Genomic DNA, 26,415 nt, shown 5'->3' with positions numbered 1-26,415 from the left:
TTTTCCCTCCTGTTGATTAATTCGTTTTTTTGAGGCTAATTGTATAGTGGACCTGTTTCCAACGTTTTACGTTATTTCTTTCTTTTCCTTTCCTTTCTTTTCTGCCGCCGTTTGAATTCAATTGATCATGAATTCGATTGATGAGATTCGATTCAATGCATGCATAAGATTGGTTGGATTGAATCGGATGGGGCCATGGCAGGACAGAGAACATGGGTGCAGAGGGGCTGGGCTGAGCCGAAGCCGAGAGGGCGATGGATGTTTGGTGGTTAGTTGGTTTAGGTCAGCGGGAAAGCGGTGTTACATGAGATCAAGTGCCCTGATTTGCCTATTCTTTTTTGCTCTTGCTTGTTCGCTTGCTTGCACGAGGTATGGCAGTATAGTCTATGATGACTACATATATTACCATCCCATATTTAAGGCCACATCCGTCGGTATCCACTATGGTGTATATATACCTCGAATCGATTATACGTATGTATGTATTATGTATGTATGTCGGATGGGGATGGTGTATATAGGATGGTGCAAGTGATCTGTCGATGCATGCGCGGGTGTGCGTTATACGTGCGTCTTATGTAAACTTAACGGTACCGGACCCGGCGCCGAAGAGGTTACAGACTTACTCTACTTTACTTTAAAGTATCTTCTGACTTATTTACTGGTATACTTTGACCGTATAATTATGATTGGAGCGAATTGAATTGAATTGAATTGAATTGAATGGAATTGAATTAAATGGATATATCCCATGAGGGAGAAGTTAACAGACTAAACTGGGAAAAGGAACGTTGGAATTGCGACAATTTTGACTCGTCTCGCGCCGCGTCCGTAACAAGTTACCAAGTCCAGTCCAGTCCAGTCCTGTCCTGTGCAGGGCCATGCATGGCATTGGGCTATTTCCATCCAAGACAACATAACATACTAACATTTGACTTCTTTTTTGTTTCTAAAACTTCCTTCGGGGCTGGCTTGGGCCTGGTGACTTTTCGGCTTTGTAACTTTTTCTTTAAAAAACGATTCGTTTTTTTAAATCTTTTTACCCTTTCAAACGTTAACGTCTGTCTATTCGTCTGCCTGTCTAGCTGGCTGCTACCTTTTTTTTGCCTTTCGTCCTAGGTCCAGGTTCAAAGCTCCTGCAGCAGCGCACGCAACCTTATCCTTTTTTAATCGTTACCTGGAGGATCCAAGGATCGAAAGCCCTTTCGCCCGAACCCGGCGCCTTTTTCCTGGATACTTACTGAAACTTAACGGATCACGCCGAAGGGAAACGAGACCAACAAACAGAGGAGACGAACTCAAAGGAAGGAGGGAAGGAAGGGAGAGAGGGAGAGAGAAGGGGGTCCTTTTCCGCTGCTGTACGACGACAACAATAACCTAAAATCGATTTCGAGGTTTAATTTGCGATCGTGGAATTTCGGCCTTGCGGGTAGCTACAGCGAAAGAGAAAAGAACTAAGCAAAACGGGCGTAAATAAGTGTGAGTTTTTTTGAACAAACAAAGCCGAAAAAACTAATCGGGCCCATTCGACTCTCCCACGAGGAATATCTGGATATATCGATAAAAAGAACTACGAGGAGCTAGGAAAGGCGAAATAGCTATAGGGTCTTGGGGGATTAGGTAAAAACTTTCGCTCTGGGAGGGACAGGTTCGAACAATTAAACGGCTGGCCATGTCGTCGGACTCGAAGGCGACAGCAGGTGATGCGGCATCGGCCAACCGACTCAAATTTGAAGACGATGATCATGATCTGGAAAACGACACTCCGATAGGGACGACGACAGCTGGCGGCGCACCCAGCAGCACCACCACGTCGTCCGACGTTGCGCACAGGAAATCCAAACCGGGAATCAACCGTAAGAAAGGCCCGAGTACTGGCAAAGACGACGGCGGCGCTGAATCGATTGCCAACGGTGGTAGCAGTGGCAGTACCAATGGGAGCGGCAACGTCAGGAAAAGGAGCGCCGCCAATAACGGCGAGGAATTGAACGGACACGAGGAAGTGAAAGACGAAGTACCGGGTGGGAATGCTCTGGCTGCTGCTCCACCGACATCTTCTTCACCACCACCTGCTCCTGCGTCATCGTCCTCAAACGGCAAGGTGTCGAAACGCAGGAAGGTTAACCATGGTCTGTCAACCGTCGCTCCTGTATGTGTCTTTCAGGGATTTGGGGGGAAATTTGAGAATCAAAATAATTTATCCTCTTTTTTCGAAACAAAAAACAAAAAATTATTTTTATTTTCTATTTCTCTTGCAAATGCAATTGTTTTATAGGTTTCTTCCCCCCCTCCCTCGAGCTCTCGAGTTTGGAGGGGAGAATATGCAAGAATAGGATGACCCGTTCGTCCTTTGCCCTGGGGTTTTGAATCTGCCGAACCGACTGAGCGCTTTCCTTCGGGTCAGAGCCGGCCGGAACAAAATTCTCCACCTGAAAGGGCTATATCATACGGCTTTGCGACAACCTCGCTAATCGGGACGGTTCCCATTTTCGAGTTTCCGGGCCATCAAAAGCTGGGGACGAACAAAGCCCGCCGGTTTCTTCCTATTCTTACCTTTGAACAATTTCAAAATTAATTTTTTTTTTCACTCATCCTTTTCCTCTTTTTTTTCATTTTCCCCTTCTCAATTCACTTTCGTTTTCCCTTCTTTCATTACTACGTTCTTTTGACTCAATTTCGATTTTATGCGGTTTTTTTCGTGGTATGAATAGTATACTGACTTGGGAGCCTATGGGTTTTCCTTTGTGTCGCGTGAGTAGCCTGTGTCTACTGTAGACGTTCACATATGACCTGCGATGATGGTAAGTGATCACTGGACAAAATCTCTTGCTTACTTTATTTTACCTTACTTTACTTCATTTTTCTCTAAAAATAAGAAAAATCTATTACCCTTATTTTTTTTTGTGGTTTTATTTTAAACTTCCCATTGCATGCCTTGCCACTGCAGATTTCCTTTTGCCCGTTCCCAATTGCCTAGCCTGTGGTCCCGTACAAGATTCTATCACAACAGGGGAACCGGGAAGGTGACAGATTCCTGGAACTTTTGGGATGAGAATTAGGTCCCAATGACAAAGCTTCAACGGAGATACAAGGAAAAAGCATTGACATCTAGCATCTGTCTGCATACGGATTATCCCATTTCTTTTTCCTCAGGGCTAGCTTCGAGCTCTACGCTTTCTTCCTTTCTTTTTTTTTTTTTTCTATTTCCCCGTTTTTTTTGTTTTTTTTCCGAACCTCACAATGGTTATTATATCTGCCAGAAATTTTGCGTAACTAACGTGATTGTAACCACTCTCTTTTTTGCGGTTGGGGGTAACTTAAACCCACACCGTGGAAGAGGGGGAAAAGAATATTGCTCTACACAGAACGACCCTGTACCCGTTGTGTCAAACGAAACATAGGACACCTCTGCCGCGATGAGGTTCGCGACGCGAAGAGGCTTAAACCTGAGAGGGATCATTCTACTGAGGAAGCTTCACCTTCGTCGCCCACAAGCCCCAATGAGATGGCTACAAATACTCCCGAAATCCAGGAGATCCCAGCTGAGGATTCCTCGGGTGAAGGTGGTTTGCAGCAGCATACACACCAGCAGAACAAGCAGAACCCGTCCATGCCTCCTCCTCGTAACTCAGTAGCTTCAACGCCTGGCTTACTTGCTCTATCTCCTGTGTCTACTACCCAGCGTGCCAATCTACACGCCCAGAACTGTATGTTCCTTTCCGCCCCCTTGCCTTACTTTCTCTCTTTCTTCTTTCGTTCTTGTCTTTCTTAAGCTTGACTTGCTCTTCTTTCCTGTCCTTGCTTCTTCTTTCGTTTCTGTCTTTCTTCAAGTTCTTTTCGTTCATTTTTACATTTCCATTTCGTCTCAAAAGGGTTTCCTCTCTTTCTTCCCGGGTTTCTATTATTTTAGCTCTTCCCGTGCGCACCCTTTCCCGTTCCGACAGTTGATATGCATGACGATATCTTATTTTTAGCCATGCGCCTCTGGGGAACAAAAGGTCCACGGCTGGGGCCGAAGAGGGGGCAATTTAGCTCCAAATCGGATGAAATCCCTCGAGTAAAGATGGCTGGCTAACCTGTACACCACTACGCCTTTGTGTTTTTTTGTGGTTTTCTTTCACATTATAGTTCTTGGAGTTCCCGACTGGACTGTATCACAGCAGAGCTGGAATCCCTATCACCACCCCATGATGTTTTCCAATCCCGAAGCTGCATCGGAATATGATCTCATGAACGAGTTCTTCCTTGACAGCATATATAATAACGATATGTTCCTGGGAGGAGAAGGCCTTCTCCAAGACCACGGCTTCAATGACAACAATCTTTTCGCTGCAGGAAGTACTTCTGGCTCCTCCGCTGCTGAAAATGGTGCTTCCTCTTCTACAACTGCAACTGCAAGCTTGAACGGCCTACGCGCAAACGCCATGTTACCGCAAGCCGCACCGTCTCCCATGATCCGCCCAGCGAGCGTGAAACCTACTCTGGAGAAAGCAAAGGAGCTCTACTATCTCACTGCCGCTGATCCACCTAAGGATGGTATACCCGAGGACCGTATGAAGCAAGTCTTGAAAGCCAAGCACGATGCGGGCCTCCTCAAGCCGTTTAATTACATCAACGGCTATCGGCGGCTGCAGAAATATATGGACGATAACATGCAGTCGTCGTCAAAACAAAGAATTCAAAAGTCGCTAGAGAGGTTTAGACCAAAATTTAGAGAAAAGACCCATCAGCTGACGGATATCGACCTGATATTTGTCGAAGAATGGTTTGAGCGATCTTTGATGGAGTATGATCGTGTGTTTGCTGCTATGGCCGTACCGGCCTGTCTGTGGAGGCGAACCGGTGAGATCTTCAGAGGCAACAAAGAGTTTGCGGAGTTGATTCATGTGCCAATTGAGCAGATGAGAGATGTAAGATTCCATTCTGTACTAATTTCCTTTTTTTTGTCTTCGAAGCTTTTCTAACTTACTCGGGGCGAACTTCTAGGGCAAGTTGGCCATATACGAACTGATCGCGGAAGACTCGGCTGTCAGCTATTGGGAGAAGTTCGGTGCAATCGCTTTCGACCCATCACAGAAGGCAATGTTAACGACTTGCTACCTGAAAAACCCGGACCCGAGTGCTTCGGACAAGTTGATACACTGCTGCTTCTCGTTTACTATCCGGCGGGATTCTTCACATATGTGAGCTCTGCTTCACCTTACTCTCTCTCATAAGACAAAAGACTAACAAGTATCTTCACACAGTCCCGCCATGATCATTGGAAACTTTCTGCCAATACCCTAAAAGTGCTTTCCCTTCTTTGTCTTGTTCTTTTTCTTCTCCATAGCTCCGTCCTCGATATTATTCTGTTCTATACCTCGGAAAAATTGTTTTCGATTCCCGTCCCCTCCATCCAAGGGGCCAAGGCAAAGACCAAAAAAACCCTAGATTGCATGAACTCTTTTTGTGCGATAAAGATCTAGCTATAGCATTTCTGGTGTTGATCGTTTCCTGTACTTTGTACTTTTTACTCTGTATTTTTTCTGCTTTTTTTGATGAAGATTAGGTCGTTATACTTGCAGCATTTCTCTGTTACTTAATTAGCTAATTTGAAGACTTCTTTTTTATGCCGTACACAAATCTTTGAAGTTGAGGTTAACCGTATTGGTTGTCATTCTCAAGCTATCCCCGTTGTGTTGAGATTCCTAAACAGGACGACTAAGAAATACCACACTTCGAGGGCTACAATTGCTTGCCGTCTGATATCGATACATCACGAACATCACGAACTACCTACTAAGCCTTCATCTTACTGAACCTTATCATTACCTTTGGATCTATTTTGCCCCCCCCCGCTATTTTGTGAGGCTATCTTCGTATAAATTTCACGGTTCAATTGAAGCAACTGCAGCCTTAAGCTTATAACAATCCAATCTTGTACCCTCGTTTTTTTGCCATCCGTCCAGTTCAGCTTCCTGACCCCCAATCAGCCCATCCCAATGGAACACAAAACGCCCACTGGTGCTCAAATCAGCCACTCCACGGTGGAGAAACGTATCAAACAGTTCCTCGGTATGAGACATTATTCCATTATCCTGGATGTTGGAATTCTCCCAACTGATTGATTGATTTTTGTCTCGGGTAATGGCTTTTGACGGGAAAACAACAGTATCACTTGACGAATTGATCAATGAATTGAAAAATTCCGGCTCGAATAAGTCACGTAATCCGAAGGGTTTGGTTGGAGAACAGGTTGAGGATTTGTTACATTCGATTGAGAAGTGTGCGAAAAGTAGGGTGTATCTGAAAGAGAAAGATGACCACGCTGGATTGGACTCAAGAGGTACGCAATATGTTACAGCAGGATCACTACGTATACTCTACAACTTTGAAATATCAAATCCAACTAATCTTGAAATTTACAAGGTACTGAGCTTTGGAACATGACTACCAAGCTCCTAAGAAGCGAAAAGCCATCCGATGTCGAAAACAAGAATACATATTTGAAACGTATGTTGCTAAATCCGGGAGCTCCATCCATGTTGGCTTCCCCTCAATACAGCTCCTCCACATCTCGGAAACGGAAATGACCCGCTAACATGGTATATTAACATGTCACAGTCAGGCACCTCGCCTATCTCACGCTTGATTGCGCTCAAAGAACGTGCGGGAGGACAACGCAAGGTCTGTTGTAAACGATTTGCCTTCGACTCTCCTCTCCCACCCCTTTCGAATTTTCGTCTTTCCAATTGGGCGGGTAGTCCTTGGAAAAAAAACCGGTCGACTCGGATCGATTCGATTTCTTTGATGACTCGCGAATCGAGGTTCCTTGCTTTTCTTCCCTAGCTGCAGACCAAGATGCATGCGTATACCTTTCACAAAAAATAAAAAGGAAGAAAGAGTATTAAATCTCCGATGACACCCTTGTTTCCTGCATTCGATATTCATCCAACCCGCAACCCCGTTTTCGGAGTGCAGTTGCCGCTTGGAAATAGCAGGGTATTTGAATCGTCTACGGACAAATATCCTGGACAAAAGAAAAAGGCGTTACTGTGTTTACGCCGGTGATATATTAGGCTTTAATCCTTGTTTCTCACTAATACCTTGGTCTTTGATATGCAGGCAGCCTACGACTCGTTAAAATCGCTGTTAAAGCCGGTAAAACGTATCTGGGTATGTACAGACCGTTGGCCTTTACTTTTTCTTCTCCTCTCTATCCTCCTTCGAGATTCTCTTCCCAATTGCTTGTCCTTTTTTTCGTTTCCCGCGCGGGGTGTGAAAAGTAAAACATGAAAAACCCATGCTACACGCATGTCTGCATGCGATTCAAATGGGAAGAATAAGGGGGATGGTGGTCCAAAGTTTTCCACTCCTCGCTCTCGTTAATCTCATTCGTTCGGATAGCAGCAATCCCCCCCTCCTCTTACCCTCCTCTTTCGTTCTGTGTAACCATATATTTTGTTGTTTGTTTCCTGGCTGCATATCTTTTGCGACTCAAGCTTTCGGTCTGGCGAAACGAGAAGAGAGGAAGGGAAAAAAAGGTTATCCGGGAAGCTGGGCCACGCTATGAGCTGCGTTCGGTATAGGCTTGTGCTAATCCAACATTTTTGTGTGAGGTGGGTGTCTCTTTTTTCCTCTTCCTCTTTTCTTCCCAATTTATTCTTCTTTCGGGGATCGAGAGGGAAGGGAGAGGGAGATGGAGAGGGAAGGCCCCACCGAAGCACTGGGGGTTTGGTTTGAATGTCTATAGATCATGATGAGGTTTTACTTGCGGAATCAGTATTGAGCAATGCTGCGAAGGTAGGTGTTCGTAATCTTAGCCACTTTGAAACCTGATCATTTGGTTTCACTTGATCGATGCCGTATTTGTGGCTGATGCTAATTTTGATATAGTATATCGACGACCTGTCGAAAAATACAACACCTCTCCTGGTGGATGAGGAGGGAGAGAGAATCAACTTGGAATGCGAGTTTCTGGTGCAAAGGATCGAACTAGTAAGCTTTGACTCTCCTCTCTTGACGGAAAATCATATTATTATTTTTTCAAATCTTCTTGATACGCCCTTTTCACACAAGTCAGCCACAATATGCTCACTTGAATTGAAGTAAACAAGTATTAACCATGCTGATGCCTTATATACAGAGTTTCCTCCAACATAATGTCAACGCCGCCGAACTCATGTGCAACAATGCCATGGAACGGTTTTCTCGGGACGAGAGTGCGGCAAGTAGACTTGAACCTAGGATTAGAGAATCGCTAGGGAAGGTCTTGTACAAAATTGGTAAGGATATGGTGAAGCGAGCGAACCTCACGAATGGAGTGGAGTGGCTGGCAAGAGCTTTGGAGATCGTCGATCCAAAGTATGTTGGGTCAGAACGGTTTGCAGCTGAACTAAGGTTTGGGATCATGCAAAATCTTGGTGAGTTCCTTTTTCTGTTGAAGACATTGGGATTTGTTCTCGTGATTATCTCGCCGATAATTACGACATTCAGTGTGTTATAATTAACGTCGTGATTATGCAGTTCAAACTAGTTTGAAGACACAAGTACCAAATGATCTTCGAAAGGCAGAGGAAGTGATGGAAGTGATGGTCAATGTAAGTTTTCGACTGAGCTCGTATTCATGCAATGATTGACTTGATCTATGATCTATGCTAATGGGATACAGGAATGGCCTGAAAGACTGAATGTCCACTGCTTAGGGCTCGATGCCATAGTTGCACAGGAACTCGGAGCCGAAGCATATCATGCCGGTAAGCTCATCAAGTTTGGGCCGACTGAAGCAGGGATCCTTGACGATGCTGATCATTATTGCTTCTCCAGCTCTCATGAAGATGATGTCCAGAATAGCTCTATCTGAACGTTCTTTCAAAGCGTGCGTATCACTATTAACGGCTCACTGCGGCTTCCTTTTTCTTCTTCTTGATGAACGTCCCAAAAACCTTACACGGGTGGCAACAGGATTGTTGGGAAATGCCACGTGCTGCTGGCGCAGGATTTGCAAGGTCGTGGGTACGTGATAGTTCCCAGAAGTTTTCTTGAATATGTCTTACTTTCTACAAAAGCAAGCTCAAGAGCCAATTGGAAATCGTCATTTCATAGCTAATCAGAAGGGAAACTACATTTGCATACGTGGGGGAGGGGTTTAGGCATCGACTCGCATGCAATGTACTCGATCACTTCGTAACGGAACGCCTGATCCTAGAGGATAACCAAGGATGGATTGAACAAGCATTCGTTACTCGAGTATGGATGATAATCCAAGACGCTCATCTTGACGAAGAAGTGATACAAGGTCTCCGGCAACTCTGTGAAGGTTCGTGCACTTACCCTTTATCCTTACCCTTACCCTCCTTCCTTCCTTCCTTTCTCATCCTGCATATGATTCCCTTTACCTTGGGACCGCGCCATGGTTACATCTTCCTTTTCGGAGAATTTATTTGCTGCATATGAGATACAACCAACAAAGATGTGTAACCACGCCATTGAAGGGAAAAGAAAAAAGAAAGTTGCGCCTCCAAAGCTTTTGAAGAAAGAAAACGGTGTACGGCGTTTTAACTAACTTCAGTTTCCCTCCCCATCCCTCTCTCGTATGGGGTACCGGTTTAAACCTTTACAGCTACATCTACAAAGCTTGCCAAACCATTGAGTATCAGTGCAACCCATGCATCACAGATTGTGAGTTACGAATCCGGCTCCTCGGAAATTTGAATGGAACACGAAAAGCTGTGGTGGAGGGTGTGTGTATGTGTGTAGGCTGACCTTCTTTTGCCAATCAATTGCTTTTTCGGTGATGAATGTAGTTGCTTTGGAAGGTTTCGGACACCCTGGTAACTTGTGGGCGGTGGCTTGAAGCAATTCAGTGGTGCCGGGTGGCCTTGCATCCCATCTTCGGGAGGTCTGGGGAAACCAATACCGGGAAGATTGCAAGGTGCGTTACTCTGGGTGGATGCTTGTTAAAAAGTTACTTTTTGCCACAGTTTCTAGGAGGCTACGAATGATGACTGTTGCTAATCATGAAGCGTGGCTGCTGCTACTGCCTGGAAGGCGTTTAATGCACTGTGCTATCGAAGCACATGACTACGGGGCTGCCCGAGATGCTTACGAGAGCATGCCTAGTTCGTGTCAGGAAACAGGATCAACGCAGTTTCTGCTGTTCAAAATTGCTTTGAGGTCGTTGGATTTAGATACGGGTAGATATTTCCACGATGCAGCTAAATACAATATCTTGAAGGAAAGGTATGGAGTATTTTTCGAAGCTAATATGATTTGTCTTTAGCAAAGAGATGCCTTGACAATATCTGCAACGGGCCAAGCAAGGATATAGCAATCCTTTACGCTTGTGCATTGGAGGCGCAATCCATGGGCAATAAAGATATCATTTTGAAGGTCCTGAGTCAGCTACTAGAACAGGCAGATACAACGACGCCGCCGGAAGGCGCCAATCTTCCCGCGATATACAGGTATGGGAATACATTTGCTATTCAGCTATGCTTCTATATTTACCCATGATACTGACTTCTATCTTCCTCTTGGTGTTCGGTAGAACTATGATCCGGTTAATTCTGTCAGATATTCAAGAAAATAAAGCCGTTGAAAGTGGGATCCTGGATACTCTGTACTCCATCTTCCGAAAAGGTACTCCTTGGAGCTACCCTGAACCCTCTTTTGATTGTTACGAACTTCTTGGAGGCAAAGATTGAGCCAGCTGACTCGATCCTGCACCCAACAGCGTTGAACAATGCTATAAAATCCAAAACAACGTGTGAAGCTGCAGCGGATGGAACATCAAAATCAATGTGGAGTACAGACGAGTACGATTGGTTCTCCCGCAATTCCTACAATCTCGCATTAAGGGCCCTGCAACATTGGCCTCCGCAGTACGCCCTTCATTTCTCACAGCTTTGTGTTCAGGTATGCCAAAAGTTCCTTGCTTACCGCTTTTCCCTTTTTTCCCTTATCACCATGGTGCCATAAAACCTTGGCTTCTATCTCGCATATCCCAGTTTTCCATTCCGTAATAAGCTATGCATGCACATAACCCCCATACCCTCCCCAAGAAAACTTGCCGTAAATCTTGTACGCAGGCAAGAGGAAATACTTCCCATTGGTCCATCATACCCTCCAAGCCCTGTACTTCATCCCCAAGCTTCTTCAACTGTCAGATCTGTTGCTAACCACCGTCATGCTGTGCTCCCCATCTCTTCCCTGCCTGTTTGACGGAGATGGGAAAAAAAAGTTTATTAAATTATACCCGTCAGAAAGTTGCTCCGAAGAGGAACTTGAGAATTTAAATTTACGACGGTCGTTTTGTGATTACATTTGTGCATCCACATGTATAGCTTTGGCGAGAGGACGTGAGAAAATGGAGGATCAGGTATGTAAAAAGACTTCTTTGCTTGGATAAAGTTCATTTAGTACGGTTGGTTGTGATGTATCCATGTTATGAATCCCGAGAACGTCTTACTATGATTTGGGATAACAAAAACTCCGAGTGTTTTTTTTTGTCGAGACGAGAAACTCGGGGATGAACCGAAGGCTTCAAGTTCAAATGCTAACCTTAACTCCACTTCGGAAACGGATCGATAGCTACGAGACTATGGTGACGCACGAAAATCAATCATAAGCTTTCGTGAAATACGAGAAAAGTTACATCCTCGGTTGACAGAGCAATCGCAAAAGGACTTTGGAGAAAGATATCTGGGATTGTTGAGTCATGAATTTGAGGCCTGCGTGCATCTGGAAGTGTGGGATGATTTACCTGGGATTGTTGAGGTAAGACCTTTTTTTTGCAGATCTAAAGGTTTTGATTCAAGGTATACAAGTATTTACGTTCTAATTATTGGATAATACTTGAATAGGAAGTCGCTGAGTTCGGTCAATTACAACCTTTGAGGAGAATTGGTGATATGATCTTATGTGCTGATGCTCCTACGGCGAGTATGTTCATGTCATCCCCTTCTTCATATAGCCCTCGAGGGGATTTAATGAAAATTTCACGTCATCTTCTAATCTCGTGGAACTATAGCCTTCCTTCTTGTCCTAGAAAACCTCATTAATCATTGCCTCCGAATCGAAAAGCACAAAATCGACAAGATCGCCAGGTGGGTCAGGGTGCTTCTACAAAAGTCTCTACAAGGGGATCTTGACCGTGCCGAGAGATTGGTTTATCAAATTTTGGATATCTGCCAACGGCGAGCGGTGGTGAGTTCTTTTTAATCTAATTTCTTGCTGAATTCCTTTTCACCTGGCTTTAGAAACGCAAGTTTTGCTAATGAGTGTGACCAGGGAAATGAATACCCACAAGATGAGCTCGAATGGATTGCAGCTTCACTTTGGAATTTGGGAATTGATAAGAATTGGTACTTTGATTTCCTATACAAAATACCACTTCAAAAATTTCTTGCCTTACTAACGGATGAACACAATTATAGTGCGGGTGATTACCCAGGATCTAAAAAGTGGGCAGAATTTGCTCTGTCGATAGCAGGTTTCGTCAAAGATGGAGGACAGCTTGAAAGCCTGTTACAGGGGAAATTTGCAAGTTTGCGAACTGGTTGAAGTCCTGGGGGCATACGTTTTTATATATGTATACTTATTGTAACTTCTGGGTGGGTTTGGTCTGTTTTTGGGAGGTACTGGTGCTTGTCGTTATCACGTTTAGTATCACGATGTCCTCGAGCTCGTGGACGCTTTGGGCTCTTGGTTTTTTGGGTCTTCAACAGAATCACAGTTTCTACAAAGCTACACCTTATGAATGTTCCCTCTTTTTCTCTTTGTCTTTTGCTTCCTTGAGAGATCGACACTAGTTTGTATATTACCATATCGACCCCAATATTCTGACAAATTTTGATGATTATTCTACACCAAAGCAATCGCTAAACCAGACGGTCATAAAAGATATTTCCTCGTGGAAACATACATATTCCACGATATGCACAGACACCACAATCCCTCATCAAATAAAAAATGAAAAGAAAAGGTAAAAAGAAGAAAAAAAGCAGCGGAACAAAGATCACCTAACCTTAACCTTCCCCATAATCGTCGGCGCTCCAATCTCCACCGCCTCAAATTCCTTCATCTTATTCTTAATAATCCCCAGCAACTCTCTGCTCGAATCCTCTCTACACTTTAACACCAAATCCACCCAATCATTGCTTAAATCCCAATATGCCGTCTTAAAGCTCACATACGTCTCCCACAGCGCCTCCTTCGGACTAACCGCCAACTGAATGAAATATTCAATAACAGGCCACGTCTGCTTCGCAGCGTCCAAACTCGTAGTTTCTCTGAAGTATCCAAACCCGCACATGACATCCGACCTGACCTGCCCAGCCACATCCGCGGTCTGTAATAAGAATTTGGCGTTTTTGTTCCTAACCGAGGATAGATACGATATCACCGTCATCTCCGATAACTCCAACGCCACTTCAGCCGCAATCGACGAGTCCAGACCAACCTTACAGTCCGACAGGTAAGATTCGATAGTAACGGTGATGGATTCCATATGTTTTGTATACCCCGTGGTACCATACCACTCCGGTGTAAAGAATGCAGAAATCGGTGCTTTCAAGTCGTTAAAGATAATTTCAGTAATTCGTTTGGTGATTAAGCCAGCCATATCCACGAATCCGTCTACAACGCTTCCTAGCGATTGTTCCAGATGATCTTGTGCTTTCTTGGGGAGCGCGTCTACTAATCGGGATTTTACGGCTTCAGTAAAGACCGCACAGCGGGCTTGATCGTTAGCGACAGCCATCATCCATTCGAATAAACCTTCGGGAATAGTCTCGGGTTGTTCGAGGTATGCATCGACTTCCTTTCGTGTCACGTCTTCCCACATCGCTTGTCGTTTCTTGAGTAATACGGCGCATTCGTCAATAACTCCCAATAAAACCGAGACTTTTCCGGCGTCTGAGGCAACATCTATCTGCTGGTTTATCATCTGGAAGGCGATGATAGCGCCCTGTAAGATGAAGTTTCCGGATTCGTTTGTCTCCGGTGCTTCTTTACGTTCTTGGAATTCCTTGACATCGGATTGGTTGACTGAGTTCATCCATTCGGTCATCTTGCTGACTATTATACTGAGGTACTCCTTGACTAGATCTTCTTCGGGGACACCGAGGACGGGTGGGTCGAGGGTATTTCTGTCGACTTTGAGTTGTTTAAGGCCTTGATTATATTGCCCTTTCCAAAGGATTATCTGGAGAAGACCCTGACCGTCTAGATCTTGATTGCCCACCAGCTTTGTGATGAATTCGTGCATTTGACCGTGATAAATATTGAGATATGTGTCGAATATTTTCCATTTTGGCGGGACGAGTTTTGTCAGAAGATCCTTTACAACGAAAAGATCATCAAAGTACCATTCGAAGGAATCAAGAAGAGTAGAAGAATCCTGTTGGAATAATTCTTCTGCTTCTCGGAATTTTTCTGCAACGGAAGATTTAATGCAGGCTATATATCGTTTCTTATATTCCTTCTGTTGTTTCGAACCGACGTTGATAGATTTGAAACGAGAAACGAGGTCTGAATGCTGCGATGTGGCGTCTTGGAGGGCTTTTAGTTTACTATCGGCTGTTTCTTCGGCTTCTATTATCTTTGCGATTCTAACAACCAATGAAACGTTCCTCCCACGGACCATATCCAGAATACTAACAAAGAACAAATCAAGCCGACTTTCAAACTCTGCTACCGCATCGTCCATAACGGCGAAATAGTTTGCAAGGGTATTACTCGTATCATCTGTCGCTCTCGTAGCCTGGAAGATAGCGTCGTCGCGAAAGTCGCGGAGAGCACCCAGTTTGTAGTGAACCGGTAGTAGATTTGGCATTTGACCCATTAGCCCGTCTTCGGTGTTATCGTCGTTGAGCATCTGTTCGATTTCCTCTATGTTCTTGTTAAGGTTTGCGAGGCCTGTCATGATTTCTTCGACTTGTGTGAAGTTTCGGTGGACTCGGGAGACTTCGTTGATTAAGGGGAAGTCTTTGATCATTGTTTGGGCTTCGGAGCAGAGTCTGTCGATCTATTATCGGCTGGTTTAGTTTTCTTGTATGGCATCGTAGTATGAGAGAGTGGAGGTACCTTGACGAGCTCTTCTCTGATAAGATTGAGGTCCTTTTGGGAATCCTCGACAGCTTTCATGCCGGCCTAGTAGTTGGCAGTGTTAGTTCTTGAGTAATTCTAAAAGCTATAACGTAATGATCATACCTTTGTGACATCCAGCTGCAGCTGAACGCCAGCTTTAAGTTGAGCATCAATGGCAGCTTTATCAGAGGTATACTGAGCTTTCAGAGCCGATATCCGTTCAAGATCCTAGAATTCCACCGAGTATTCAAGCTAACTTTAGCATAAGCTCTTTCAAAAATGGGAGCTGTAACGATATTCAAAAGGTATGAAAGGAAGCTAACGGACATCTGGATGCCTAAGAGTTTCGGCCAGCTTAGCTGTGCCTTTAACCTGAGCGTCTTCCATGGTTTAAATTATCGCGGTGGTGGTGAATCATATAATATCCGGGGTTACTGTTTTGGGCGAAGGAAGGTGGTTTCAAACGTGGGCTTTAAAAAGCGGTGGTAAGGAACGTAGCATCTTCGAACGGAACCGGATAATTAGAAGTCGAGAGATAAAGCAAATGCGCCCAAAAGCATAGCCGGTTAAGAGAGGAGTCTAGATTTCGATGGGGGGTAGCGAAGAAGTTGCAATGGTGGTGATGGCGATGATGGTTTAAAGGAGGCGCGGAGTGTGGAGTTGAATGGATTGGTGGTCTTCTTGTCGAGGGGTAGCTCGGCGCCGCAGCTATTCACGGAAACCCGAACCGAAAATCTTCAATTTTGGTTTCCCTCCCTCCGAACCAACAACCAAAATATCCCACCACGACCCAACTATCGAAGTTCATCGACAAGCCACTAGGAGGCTCAAGGAGGCAAAGGAGGGTCAAATCCGACGATGAGACTATAGAGATTCACGACAATTGATACTTTTTACATTCCAAGCGATATTCGAAAACACGGGAGGTCGGAGAAAATCTTTTCTCACGTCGAAAACAAACGACTCTAGACTACATCTATCGACTCCAATTAAAGAAGAAGAAGAAGAAGGAAAGAGAGAAAAAACCACGATGTCGTTCTTCAAAGTCACTCTCATCCGATCGAGCATCGGTATGCCACAGAAGAAGGTCGGAGTTCTAAAAGCCCTCGGTCTCCGAAAACGAATGCGAACGGTCTTCCACAAGATCACACCAGCGACGGCGGGTCAGTTGATGAAGGTCAAGGAACTGATTGCTCTCTCCACAACGGATAAGAAGCTGACGAGGAGGGAGATACACGAGAAACGACAACCGCCATGTGGGTTTGTGGTTGAGAAGTCGAGGTTTTTACGATCGGAGGAGTCGCCGTCGTCGTGAGGTTCGGGAGATATATGGACCGGATGGATCATGGTAGATGTCACCGAACTAGGGTCATGATATGATCATGGCTTCTCAAAGTGAAGTCTGTGATATATCGGCTCTATCTGCCTGTTGGATCATTTATGCTTTTGAGTCTAACCGGAGATTTGACGTCCATTGGAGGGGTCATTTGAGCCGGTAAAAATCTTCACCTATCCGGTCGCGCGCCCGTGAAGTCGCCGCTATGAAACAACCTGATATATTACATAACCTGTACATACTTGATGCTTCATACGAACCTCTTGCGAATCCAAACCGTGAATGGGAGCTCCAGAGTGGGGAGGGTTCTGTACTGTACATACATCCATAATACATACTTAAGTATATACTACTCTAACGGCGAAGGACCAATATAAAATGGGATCTACTTAAGTAGTCTAGTACTTCATAGGTTACATGCATCTGTCAAATTACTAATACCTGAATAACTGCCATGCACATGTCCCAACAAAGCTACGACATACTCCAAAAGCTCTACCCCACGATCGATACGTCGCAATGAATAAAACCTACCGGGGTCTTGATCTGGGTGTGGGCCAGGTCGTATCAGATTTCCACTTGAGGGCCAATACGAAAGCAGGGTGGTGGCCGTGGCCAAGACCAGTCCCATGCCTCGGTCCAGACTAGTCATTGACATCAGTCGCAATTTCCTCCTGCTAAAACCGTCAAAACTTCTTCACTCGTTGATATTAATATAAAAGACTAGTTGGAAGCTGTCTTTGGACAGCTGTTGTTCTGTTCTGCAGCTGTCGCTTTCATTGTTTCTATTTATGACATGACCTCTGCACTTTGAATTCAACCTTCTCCACACAATACCATAATCAATAATGTCTTCGCGCGTCCCGGTCTCGTTGAGGGAGACCTTCAACACCCAGAGAGCAAATCCCAGGAACCAGGCCCTGCTGTTTAACATCGGAGTGTACGGATTACCTAGCTACAATGTTCTATTTTACTTCGGACGCTAATTTGAGAGTAGCATCCGAAATATCGTCTTTGTCTACTTCATCCTACGCTGGTCTTCAAAGGCCGCCCGCCAATTACGAGGATATGGAATAATCGGCACTATCGTTATTTTTTACAACTACCTCCGAAGCACGGCATATGGCATAATACTGCGAGCTCCTGGCGTGAAGGGGAAAGTCAAAGCACAGCTCGATGAAGCAACGGCGAAACTAGAGGAAAAGATGGTGGTTCGGGATCCTAATCTTGTCCGCCATCTAGCTCTACCGAAAAATGGTATAAGTGCCGATAAGATCAGGGAAGAGCTAGCAAAGTAGGTTATTTCGAAGCTATATACCTATTCGCTGGGAATTGCTAACAGTGTATATCAGATTGGCCGATTTAAAGCACACCAATTGGGAGTCTGGCCAAGTATCTGGTGCTGTATACCACGGTGGCAAAGAACTCCTCGATTTGCAGACCGACTGTATGAGATTGTTCTCTGTTAGCAATCCCCTGCATCCCGATGTATTCCCCGGTGTTCGAAAGATGGAAGCCGAGGTCGTCGCCATGGTTTTGTCTATGTTCAATGCACCACCCGGAGGTGCCGGTGTCACTACAAGCGGTGGAACAGAGTCTATCTTGATGGCCTGCTTGTCTGCAAGGAACAAGGCATATGTCGAGAAAGGTGTAACTGAACCAGAAATGTGGGTACTATCCCGCCAGACAGGGTTCCTTTACACAAGGCTAATAGTGCATATATAGTATCATCCCCAAGACTGCCCACGCTGCCTTCGACAAGGCCGGTTATTACTTCAAGATGAAGGTCCACCACGTCGAAATCGACCCAAATACCTACAAGGTCGACCTCAAGCGTGTCGCCAAGTTGATCAACTATAACACTGTTCTCCTCGTCGGATCTGCCCCCAACTTCCCTCACGGTATCATTGACGATATCCAAGGTCTCAGCCGCCTCGCCCTTCGCAAGAAGATCCCACTCCACGTCGATGCCTGCCTTGGTTCCTTCATTGTACCATTCCTCGAGAAAGCTGGCTTCAAATCAGAACCATTCGATTTCAGACTTAAGGGTGTAACTTCAATTTCATGCGATACCCACAAGTGTATGTGTCCAAAAGGCCCCCAACCCCCCCTGTTATACCCCAAACTAACCTTGTTATGTTACAGATGGCTTCGCCCCCAAAGGAAACTCCACTTTGATTTACCGCAACTCCCAACTCCGTGCCTACCAATACTACATCAATACCCACTGGACTGGTGGCATTTACGCCTCTCCCAACCTTTCCGGCTCCCGACCAGGCTCCCTAATCGCCGGTTGCTACGCCTCCATGATTTCCATGGGCGAAAACGGCTACATCTCATCCGCCCACGCAATTGTAAGCTGCGCGCAACGTCTAGCAACCGGGATCACAGAAAACCTCTCACCAGACCTCTTCGTCATGGGTGAACCTCTCGTTTCCGTCGTAGCTTTCACTAGCAAAACGATTGATATCTACGATCTTGCGGATGAATTATCAAAGCTTGGATGGCATTTAAATGCTCTACAAGATCCTCCAGCTGTTCATATGGCTTGTACTACTTTGACAATTAAGAGCGTTGAGACTTTGTTGAAGGACCTTGGAGAGGTGTTGGTTATGGTTAAGGCTAGAGGCAAGGGTGCCGCCAAAGGCGATACTGCAGCGTTGTATGGTGTTGCGGGTAGTGTGCCAAATCGCAGTGTAGTTGGAAGTTTGGCGACGGCGTTTATTGATACTTTGTTCAAGGCTTAGCAGTTTCAATGTTGGACGGTGTGGTGGCTGTAGAAATAGCCACAAGTGGGTGATGTACTGTTGTCACAGATATTATGGACGAGACGGGTACTTCCTCTTCTTTCTTTTTTCGATACACGTTTTTTCTGGAAGCGCTTTTTTTTCTTTGTATCTCTTTTTCTTCTTCATCTTTTGTGTATAAAGGGTTTATAGGATATGATAGAGCGGGAATATGGAATCAATCACTTTGCATACGTTATTCTTACACAAGCCACTAAGGTCTCACCGACCCCGAAGCCAAGGGGTGGGCAGAGGAGAACAATATTAGTAAATTCCAAACTATATAGCGATAGATATTGCAAATGCGCATCCGTATCAGGCTATAGCCTGCAACTAGCTACGTAGGGGGTGGGTTCGAGGCTACGTAAAGGAGTTCTAAGAAATCCGAGTTACTCGATGCATGAAAGGCAGTGTTCCCCTAGATCGAACAGTTAACGTTATAACCCACTTGTTTCCTATATCGATCGTATTGGTAAAATTACAGTGACATAACCTACAAAGACTGCTGCGACACTCAATCCAAGGTTCGTAAACCGTTTTAAAGGCTAGGGTGATCTGGTTAGATAGGTTAGGCGCCGCAACTGTAGCTTGGTCACCAAATAGGTGTTTTCTCAGTTGAATTGTATATATATAATTCTACATTTCCCATCTAGGATCTAAATCTTTAAATTCTAGTCCCAGCTACTTAAGCGTCTACACAGTATTTTATCGCCCGCTTCCTTAAGTACTTTCGAGCGGGTATGTTTCACATGCTTAACATATAACAAAGAGATAGTTGGATAACGGATGTTACTTGTCTCGTCGACAGACTCCTTAACTGTGGAAATGCTTTAGAGCATCGTCTCCAAACTAACTAGTTCCTGATTTCATGCGCGCATAATTCTGAATATAGATGTATCATCCGGTACAGTGCATGAATTATAACACTCATTGTTTTTAACCTCGATCTTTAAGCTTCGTGGAGACATCTGGACGCACAGGGATCGATCAATTGCAATCGAACGAATTTAATTTATGTACGTGTATTATATCTATCCAACGTCATAATCCAATTGAACCCGCAAAATTAACGTGTACAAGATATAACACGAGTGCATTGATGAAACATCAACTATATCTAAATTCGCATATTAATATTTGTCAGTGGATTGGTTTCTAGGATTATCTGGTATCATAGTACCATTTAAAGCTCAGGAGGTTTAAGTTATGCATGATAGTTTGTCTCATAAACCAGACCTATATATAAGCGTACTACGAGTTAATCGACGTCCTACCCTTGATATATCTACAATATAACGAGGCGGTGCAACTGAGTGCGAGTCTTAACTACACACGGGCGTTATTTGGAAGTTGGGTAGGTCGGTTGGTATTTTAACGGTATAACGATCAAAGTATCTGGCTAGTTTTTTATTTTATTTTGCGAAGTCTAGTTTGAGACAAGATAAAGGTGTAGATATTATATACTACCAATCCACCCGCCGGCTGGACGCCTTCTTCTCAAGATCCCGTTGCCTGACCCCTCAACTTGTGCAAACCCCCCATTCTTCATAACTTATCTATCAAACAAAACCTTCAATATTGAATAAAATACGGAGTCAGCCGAGGCTTATATCAGTAATACCGCTGAGGAGGATCAGTATTACATTATACCTAACGACTACCATGCTCATCCCATGTATCCTCTTATTATACCACCTCACGGTAGCTACCGCAGCCGCCACGCCCTCGGAGTTAGCACGTTCTACCCACCCCCCATTTGGCCAATTATCTGGTGCAAGGAACCATATTCTTCACAAGCCTTCCGGCCCAGCAGCTGCCCCAGCCCACAATAGGAACTTCCGTCGACAGCGAATAGTTAGGACAGGAGAATTCGGAGCAAATATCTCCAAAAAACAGCGTCCTGTTCCAGGAAAACTAAAGGTGAAATCCGACAATTTCAGCTTCTTCGCTCAGATAGATCTAGGTTTTCCAGAGCCTGCAAATCTAGTATTAGATACATTCTCCAGCCAGTCTATTGTCATGGATAAAAAGGAGGCAGCTAAGAATGGAGGCCTTCTAAAGCTACCTAAGTTTAATCGTGAGGAGATCGTGGTTAGTCTCTATGGCAGGGATATTTTTTATAGTGATGGTAGTTGGGCCGTCGAGGATACAACTTGGTATGGGAAGATTAGTAGTCCAGCATCAGCCGAGCTTGATAAACCCGCGTCGTTTTATGGGTACCTTGCATTGCCGTTAAGGACCGGCAATTTTAAGAGGAGTGGGAAGGACGGAGTCCTTGCCTTGGCTCGAGAGCAAAGTCAATATAGTGGTACGTTAGGGCCTCACAGTCATATGCTTAGATCTTGAAACCATCAATTGTGCCCGGACATGATTTCCAAAATATATACTAAGATAACACAGCTAACACTATTATTTAAAACATTGAAGTCGAAATATGGAACGAAGAAGACCCTTTTGCTCCGAGAGAGGATTCCCGCCTACCATGGGGCGCGAAACTTCCTCCTATAAATGGGAAATACCCATTCTTCACCACTTACCTCAACTGGCGTGAGCCTGATAAACAATATCTCGGTCTTGGTTACTTGGAAGAAAAGGAGCTCGGAGGGAGTATTGGAACGTTAGAAGTTATAGGCGCCGACGGAAAATATGACGACATCGATGACTGGAGAGTTAAACTGCCGGAAGATGCACTTGAACCCATAATATGGTTAAAATCCGAAAATTTAACTTATGCGGAAAGGCTACAGAGGCTGAATGACAAAGACTCTACTGTGTTTCTGCTTGGTATGTTTGCATATCTTCATATACCCCTTGAGCCCAATTGAAAAAAAGGGAGGAGAAAAATGCCTTAATTGTTATATATCTCGCACCTCGACCGAGTCGTTTCCGGTACTAACATAGAGATTCGAAACCGAACATATAGATACTAAATCAGAATATTCATTCCTCCCACTCGACCATGCCATAGCCATCAACGAGGCTATGGGCGGGAAGTGTATACCCATAGCCAATTTCTCAGACTTACCCAACCTAATAACGGGCGATTACCCAGGCTCTAATTTCCAATTTGGCGGGAATATTTGCACTATTCCTTGTCTTCTCATGGAAGGAAAGACTACATTCTTCCAGACAAAGCCTATCACCCTTGACCTACCATTTGGATCAGGATATATTAGAATTGGGTCGGATGTTTCTTTAGTTGCGTACAACCCGTGGGAAACTATCTGGCCGGGTAGTCACTGTGATACTACTAGACCAGGCAACGAAGAATGTAAGCTACATACACCCTATCCTCGAAATATTTGGAGCCCTATATTTAAACGTTCAGGCTTATTTGTATATGTATACAGCCACACCATACATGCGCTAACATCGATCTAAATTAACTACTTAGGCGTCAATGAGTGTCTATCATCAATCCAACCAGCGCCTAAAAACGGACCAAACTACCCATCAGCTAGAGCAAAGAGAGGCTCCGGGAAGGAGAACGTTTACGGCCGAACCATTTGGTCAAATGTATTTGCGAAATGGGATGTTGAAGGCGGTGCCGTTGAGTTGTGGGATTATAAGGGAACTGTTAGGGATCCACCGTTTGGGGCATCACAGTCGATACCCGGAGGAAAGAAGACCGAACCCAAGAAATGACGGTATTGATCCCATTCGTGAAGATGGTTAATGTTTAAGGTTTTTTCGCTTTCGAGCTTGCTGTGGGGGCCGGGCAGACAGCCAAAAGTGGAGTAGTGATTTTAAATTCATCAAATACTTTTTCTAGACGTGAGAAATATTTATGTATGGGTTGAGAGGCCCAACCAAACTCGGTGGAGCAGGTATGTCATCAATTTTACGCATGCGTGGATATCTACCTATACACGTATGTTTCCTGAGGGCCCACGCCGTCTTTGGGTCCAGTCAATCGACCCCGCGTCAGGCGAGTTATTTATAGGGTTTGGTTCCGATTAATAATTCAAATGGTCTTTTATTTTTGCCTATGTATATGTAGTCGCATTAAATATGTCTGCAAGCCTAGAAAATATATATATTCGATAAAATTCAGCCAAATAATTATAAGCAGATACATTATGTCGATATTGTCGATCGTTAATATTTCTATATAGATATGCGGGACTGAAGGATGGCCCAGACGTTGGAAGTTGAGCAAAACCCCAGCTGTTTACTATGCTATTGAATAAAAATTAAATCTAACAAATAATGGAGGAAGAGTGATCATACGAAAATTCTATAAGTAGTATTAGAATACGGCCTCTCAAAATCTGAACCCGACGGTTGATAGCCTAGATCTACCATCCCCAATCCAAAGCCGTGACTTATCTCCGTTGAAAGCGGCAAGAAAATGTTGTACGTACACACATACATCTAAAGTTTCCCATCCTCTTTTCGATACTTTAGGAAAGAGATCTCGCGAGAACATGACCTCATTGCTTTATAGCGAAAAACTTTAATCACGGGGAGCACATTTATACACTCCTCCACCGCATAACATACATGTATTTTTTCTTTGGAATCACTAGAGCTTGGTCCAATTTTAGAGGGTACATCCGTTAGCCCTGATTACTTTTCGTCTTTTTCTCTCGCTCTTGAAAACTCCAGTAATAAATCTTCAATTGATATCGAAAGTTACACAAAATCCTGAAGCCGGTGTAACCCTTGACGTCGACATCGTATCACGTCGCACAGAACATCCCTGTCACTACAACACAAAACCCCGCCAGAATCCAACAAAATCACCATGAAATTAGCACTTTTCATCCTCCTCTCCCTCCCAGTGGTACTATCCCGTCCACAAGCCTACTCTGATGAAGCCTTTGAAATCAGCACAAACGCTGCAGCAGATGTCTCCCATATCACCGCCGCCACGATCCCCCCAGTAGACCAAGATGGTACCTGGGAAACCCTAACCACCAGCCACTACCACCCCGAAACCACAGGTTCAACACCCACCACTACTGTGCCAATTTCAGAACATCCATCAGCTCAATCTGTTGCTACAGACGCTTCAGTTTCAAGTTCAACCCCTGGTGGAGCGGTTGAGACATTAAGTCAACAAACCGCCCAGCCAATATCACCTACTCACATCGATAACCATGGAGTCAATGAATTACTGGCTGGAGTTAGTAATACTCTATCATCACTCTCAAACTCCGGATCCGGCGCCGATTCATTAATTTCCAGCGGGGGCACAAATACGGGGCTGGATACTTCAGACTCAGCCACTGAATCGCGTGATATAGCACAAGATATTAACTCCGTTGTCGAAAGTACTGAAAACGAATTCCTGGCGTCATCGCAACAAACAGTAGAACCGGGGTTTGTACCAGTATACTCCGCTGGGGGACATTTTGTAGCAGAAGTTACGATAGGTTCGAGTTATCTGTTGATAAAAGTCGATACCTCGTCTTTTCATTTTTGGGTTATAAGTAATTTATTACCGGATTTGTGTCGAGAGGCGACGAAAGCGGGGTCTGGGTGTTATAAACCTGATCCGGAGGCTACGGTTATCCCTGGGAATGTGGGGTATACCTTTAGATATAGAGACGGAGCTCAAGCTAGTGGGACACAGATATATTCCGACACCGTATCCGCCGCTGGAATCTTCGGAGCCGCATCATGGAGCAAGCAAGTATTCGCCTTACCTTCCCAACTACAACATTGGGACGGTTCAAGTGGTATCTCCGGAATCCTGCCCCTAGGTTTCAACGCCAAAGAATACTGGACATCCAAAGCCTCATCGTCAACCAGCACGACTAGTCCGACAAGTAACAACGCCACCGAAAAAATTCTGGATGAATCACCGTTAGATATTACTAATTGGCATTTTTTTACGACGTATTTTAAACCGGGTTCTCAGATGTTTGTTGGGTTTGATTATGATCCTAAGGATTTGTATCAGGGTAATTTGGTCGAGGTGCCTGTTGCGGCGATTAATGGGAGTTGGTTTGTTATGCCGGATTCTACTTGGGCTACCGTTGCGGTAGGGAGTGGAAGTGCTAGTGCTACGGCGGCTGCGACGGATGCGGGGAGTACTCCTGCGGCTACAGCTACGGACACGGGATCTGGGTCTGGATCTGGTGCGGGGCCATCTGCTGGGGATAGTGGGAGTGTATCAGCATCCCCTACTGATACCGAAACTAACAGCCCAGCAGCGACAGCCACAGATTCTGGGAACTCGACCTCGATAACAACTACAGATACTGGAGATGCTGGGTCGGCTACGGCAACAGATAGCGGCAGCACAACTGCCACTACCACTGATCAAGAAAGTACCATAACCGAAACTGCGAGCTCCATGGAAACAAGCTCCGTCGAAAGTCTTTCCGCCGAAAACGCAGCAAATACACAACTCGTCGCTACTGCAGGAACAGATTCTATTAAAAAGAGAAGCCTCCAAAAAAGACAGGACTCTGCATCTATGCAGTACCCCATTCTTCTTGGTTAGTTTTCCCCTCTTTGTGACCGATACTATATACACTTATTAACTTTAAAAAAAGACACCGGAAGCAAAGAAACTCTAATCGACACCGCAACCGTAAAGTCAATTTACAACTCCCTTCAAGGTAGTTGTCTAACCGTTAACGGCGGTTTACACAATTGTACTTTCCCTTGTTCATTCAACCATTCAAACTTCGCAATAACGCCTGAGTACCCCGCATCAATCGGTTTACCCTGGGGACAAACCACCATTCCTGTGGATTTGAGTCAATTCGCAAGTGAAGTTTATGATGGTTGTCATCCGGAGAGCGGGGCTGATAGTTGTAAGTCTTTTTTCTTCATATCAATACTCTCTTTACCTAAGCCCTCGATATAACCTTCGTGAAAAATAATGAAGACTGGTACTGATATTATATACTGAAAAAAAACAGGTTCATCAACGTGTAGAGGAATGATACAGGCGCAAAAGCCGGGGAAGGAGTATTATATATACGGAACTTTGGTGTTTAAGTCTGCGTTTTTCAAGTGGGATACCTCTGGGAATGGGACGATAGGGATGGCACCTTATGCTGGGAGGGCAGGGGGTTCGTGGTATTATCAATAGATTTCTTTCTTTCTTTCTTTTTTCTGTTGCAAATACAATGATGATATAGAGAGTGTCGAAAATGGTTTAAATATTGGATTTGTTTGGTATATATAGAGGAGTTCAGAGGTTCATGGATTAGAGTGGGAGTACGGATATAGATATAGATATAGAACTTGTTTCTGTAGATTTCG

At 44.6% G+C, this 26,415-nt stretch overlaps 9 protein-coding genes across 9 annotated transcripts; 8 read left to right on the top strand and 1 right to left on the bottom strand.

Annotated features, from left to right (window-relative positions):
* Nucleotides 1-1,672: 1,672 nt before the first annotated feature.
* Nucleotides 1,673-5,286, top strand: AOL_s00081g200 (uncharacterized protein; the record flags this gene model as incomplete). Its single annotated transcript, XM_011125017.1, has 5 exons — nt 1,673-2,129; nt 3,402-3,707; nt 4,129-4,910; nt 4,987-5,183; nt 5,247-5,286. The coding sequence occupies 5 exons, from the start codon at nt 1,673-1,675 to the stop codon at nt 5,284-5,286; spliced, it is 1,782 nt and encodes a 593-aa protein (XP_011123319.1).
* Nucleotides 5,287-5,981: 695 nt separating this feature from the next.
* AOL_s00081g199 (uncharacterized protein) lies at nt 5,982-6,677 on the top strand (the record flags this gene model as incomplete). Its single annotated transcript, XM_011125016.1, has 4 exons — nt 5,982-6,054; nt 6,152-6,325; nt 6,409-6,492; nt 6,604-6,677. The coding sequence occupies 4 exons, from the start codon at nt 5,982-5,984 to the stop codon at nt 6,675-6,677; spliced, it is 405 nt and encodes a 134-aa protein (XP_011123318.1).
* Nucleotides 6,678-7,722: 1,045 nt separating this feature from the next.
* Nucleotides 7,723-8,842, top strand: AOL_s00081g198 (uncharacterized protein; the record flags this gene model as incomplete). The annotated part of the gene is made up of 5 exons (XM_011125015.1): nt 7,723-7,782; nt 7,876-7,977; nt 8,126-8,402; nt 8,506-8,579; nt 8,651-8,842. 5 exons carry the CDS (start codon nt 7,723-7,725, stop codon nt 8,840-8,842), a joined length of 705 nt encoding a protein of 234 aa, XP_011123317.1.
* Nucleotides 8,843-9,982: 1,140 nt separating this feature from the next.
* On the top strand, nt 9,983-12,543 carry AOL_s00081g197 (uncharacterized protein; the record flags this gene model as incomplete). The annotated part of the gene is made up of 9 exons (XM_011125014.1): nt 9,983-10,175; nt 10,262-10,445; nt 10,529-10,620; nt 10,715-10,896; nt 11,572-11,757; nt 11,844-11,922; nt 12,011-12,186; nt 12,271-12,344; nt 12,417-12,543. The coding sequence occupies 9 exons, from the start codon at nt 9,983-9,985 to the stop codon at nt 12,541-12,543; spliced, it is 1,293 nt and encodes a 430-aa protein (XP_011123316.1).
* Nucleotides 12,544-12,997: 454 nt separating this feature from the next.
* AOL_s00081g196 (uncharacterized protein) lies at nt 12,998-15,456 on the bottom strand (the record flags this gene model as incomplete). Its single annotated transcript, XM_011125013.1, has 4 exons — nt 12,998-15,007; nt 15,067-15,132; nt 15,193-15,297; nt 15,397-15,456. 4 exons carry the CDS (start codon nt 15,454-15,456, stop codon nt 12,998-13,000), a joined length of 2,241 nt encoding a protein of 746 aa, XP_011123315.1.
* Nucleotides 15,457-16,099: 643 nt separating this feature from the next.
* On the top strand, nt 16,100-16,384 carry AOL_s00081g195 (uncharacterized protein; the record flags this gene model as incomplete). The annotated part of the gene is made up of 1 exon (XM_011125012.1): nt 16,100-16,384. The coding sequence occupies one exon, from the start codon at nt 16,100-16,102 to the stop codon at nt 16,382-16,384; it is 285 nt and encodes a 94-aa protein (XP_011123314.1).
* Nucleotides 16,385-17,253: 869 nt separating this feature from the next.
* Nucleotides 17,254-19,152, top strand: AOL_s00081g194 (uncharacterized protein; the record flags this gene model as incomplete). The annotated part of the gene is made up of 5 exons (XM_011125011.1): nt 17,254-17,345; nt 17,403-17,699; nt 17,758-18,072; nt 18,131-18,486; nt 18,551-19,152. The coding sequence occupies 5 exons, from the start codon at nt 17,254-17,256 to the stop codon at nt 19,150-19,152; spliced, it is 1,662 nt and encodes a 553-aa protein (XP_011123313.1).
* Nucleotides 19,153-20,853: 1,701 nt separating this feature from the next.
* Nucleotides 20,854-22,836, top strand: AOL_s00081g193 (uncharacterized protein; the record flags this gene model as incomplete). The annotated part of the gene is made up of 4 exons (XM_011125010.1): nt 20,854-21,499; nt 21,619-21,975; nt 22,115-22,462; nt 22,586-22,836. 4 exons carry the CDS (start codon nt 20,854-20,856, stop codon nt 22,834-22,836), a joined length of 1,602 nt encoding a protein of 533 aa, XP_011123312.1.
* A 1,102-nt stretch (nt 22,837-23,938) lies between these two features.
* AOL_s00081g192 (uncharacterized protein) lies at nt 23,939-25,645 on the top strand (the record flags this gene model as incomplete). Its single annotated transcript, XM_011125009.1, has 1 exon — nt 23,939-25,645. The coding sequence occupies one exon, from the start codon at nt 23,939-23,941 to the stop codon at nt 25,643-25,645; it is 1,707 nt and encodes a 568-aa protein (XP_011123311.1).
* Nucleotides 25,646-26,415: the final 770 nt, after the last annotated feature.

This window comes from Orbilia oligospora, assembly GCF_000225545.1.
Source record: "Orbilia oligospora ATCC 24927 unplaced genomic scaffold scaffold00081, whole genome shotgun sequence".
NCBI lineage: Eukaryota > Fungi > Ascomycota > Orbiliomycetes > Orbiliales > Orbiliaceae > Orbilia > Orbilia oligospora.
This window is presented reverse-complemented; position numbering and strand designations above follow the sequence as displayed.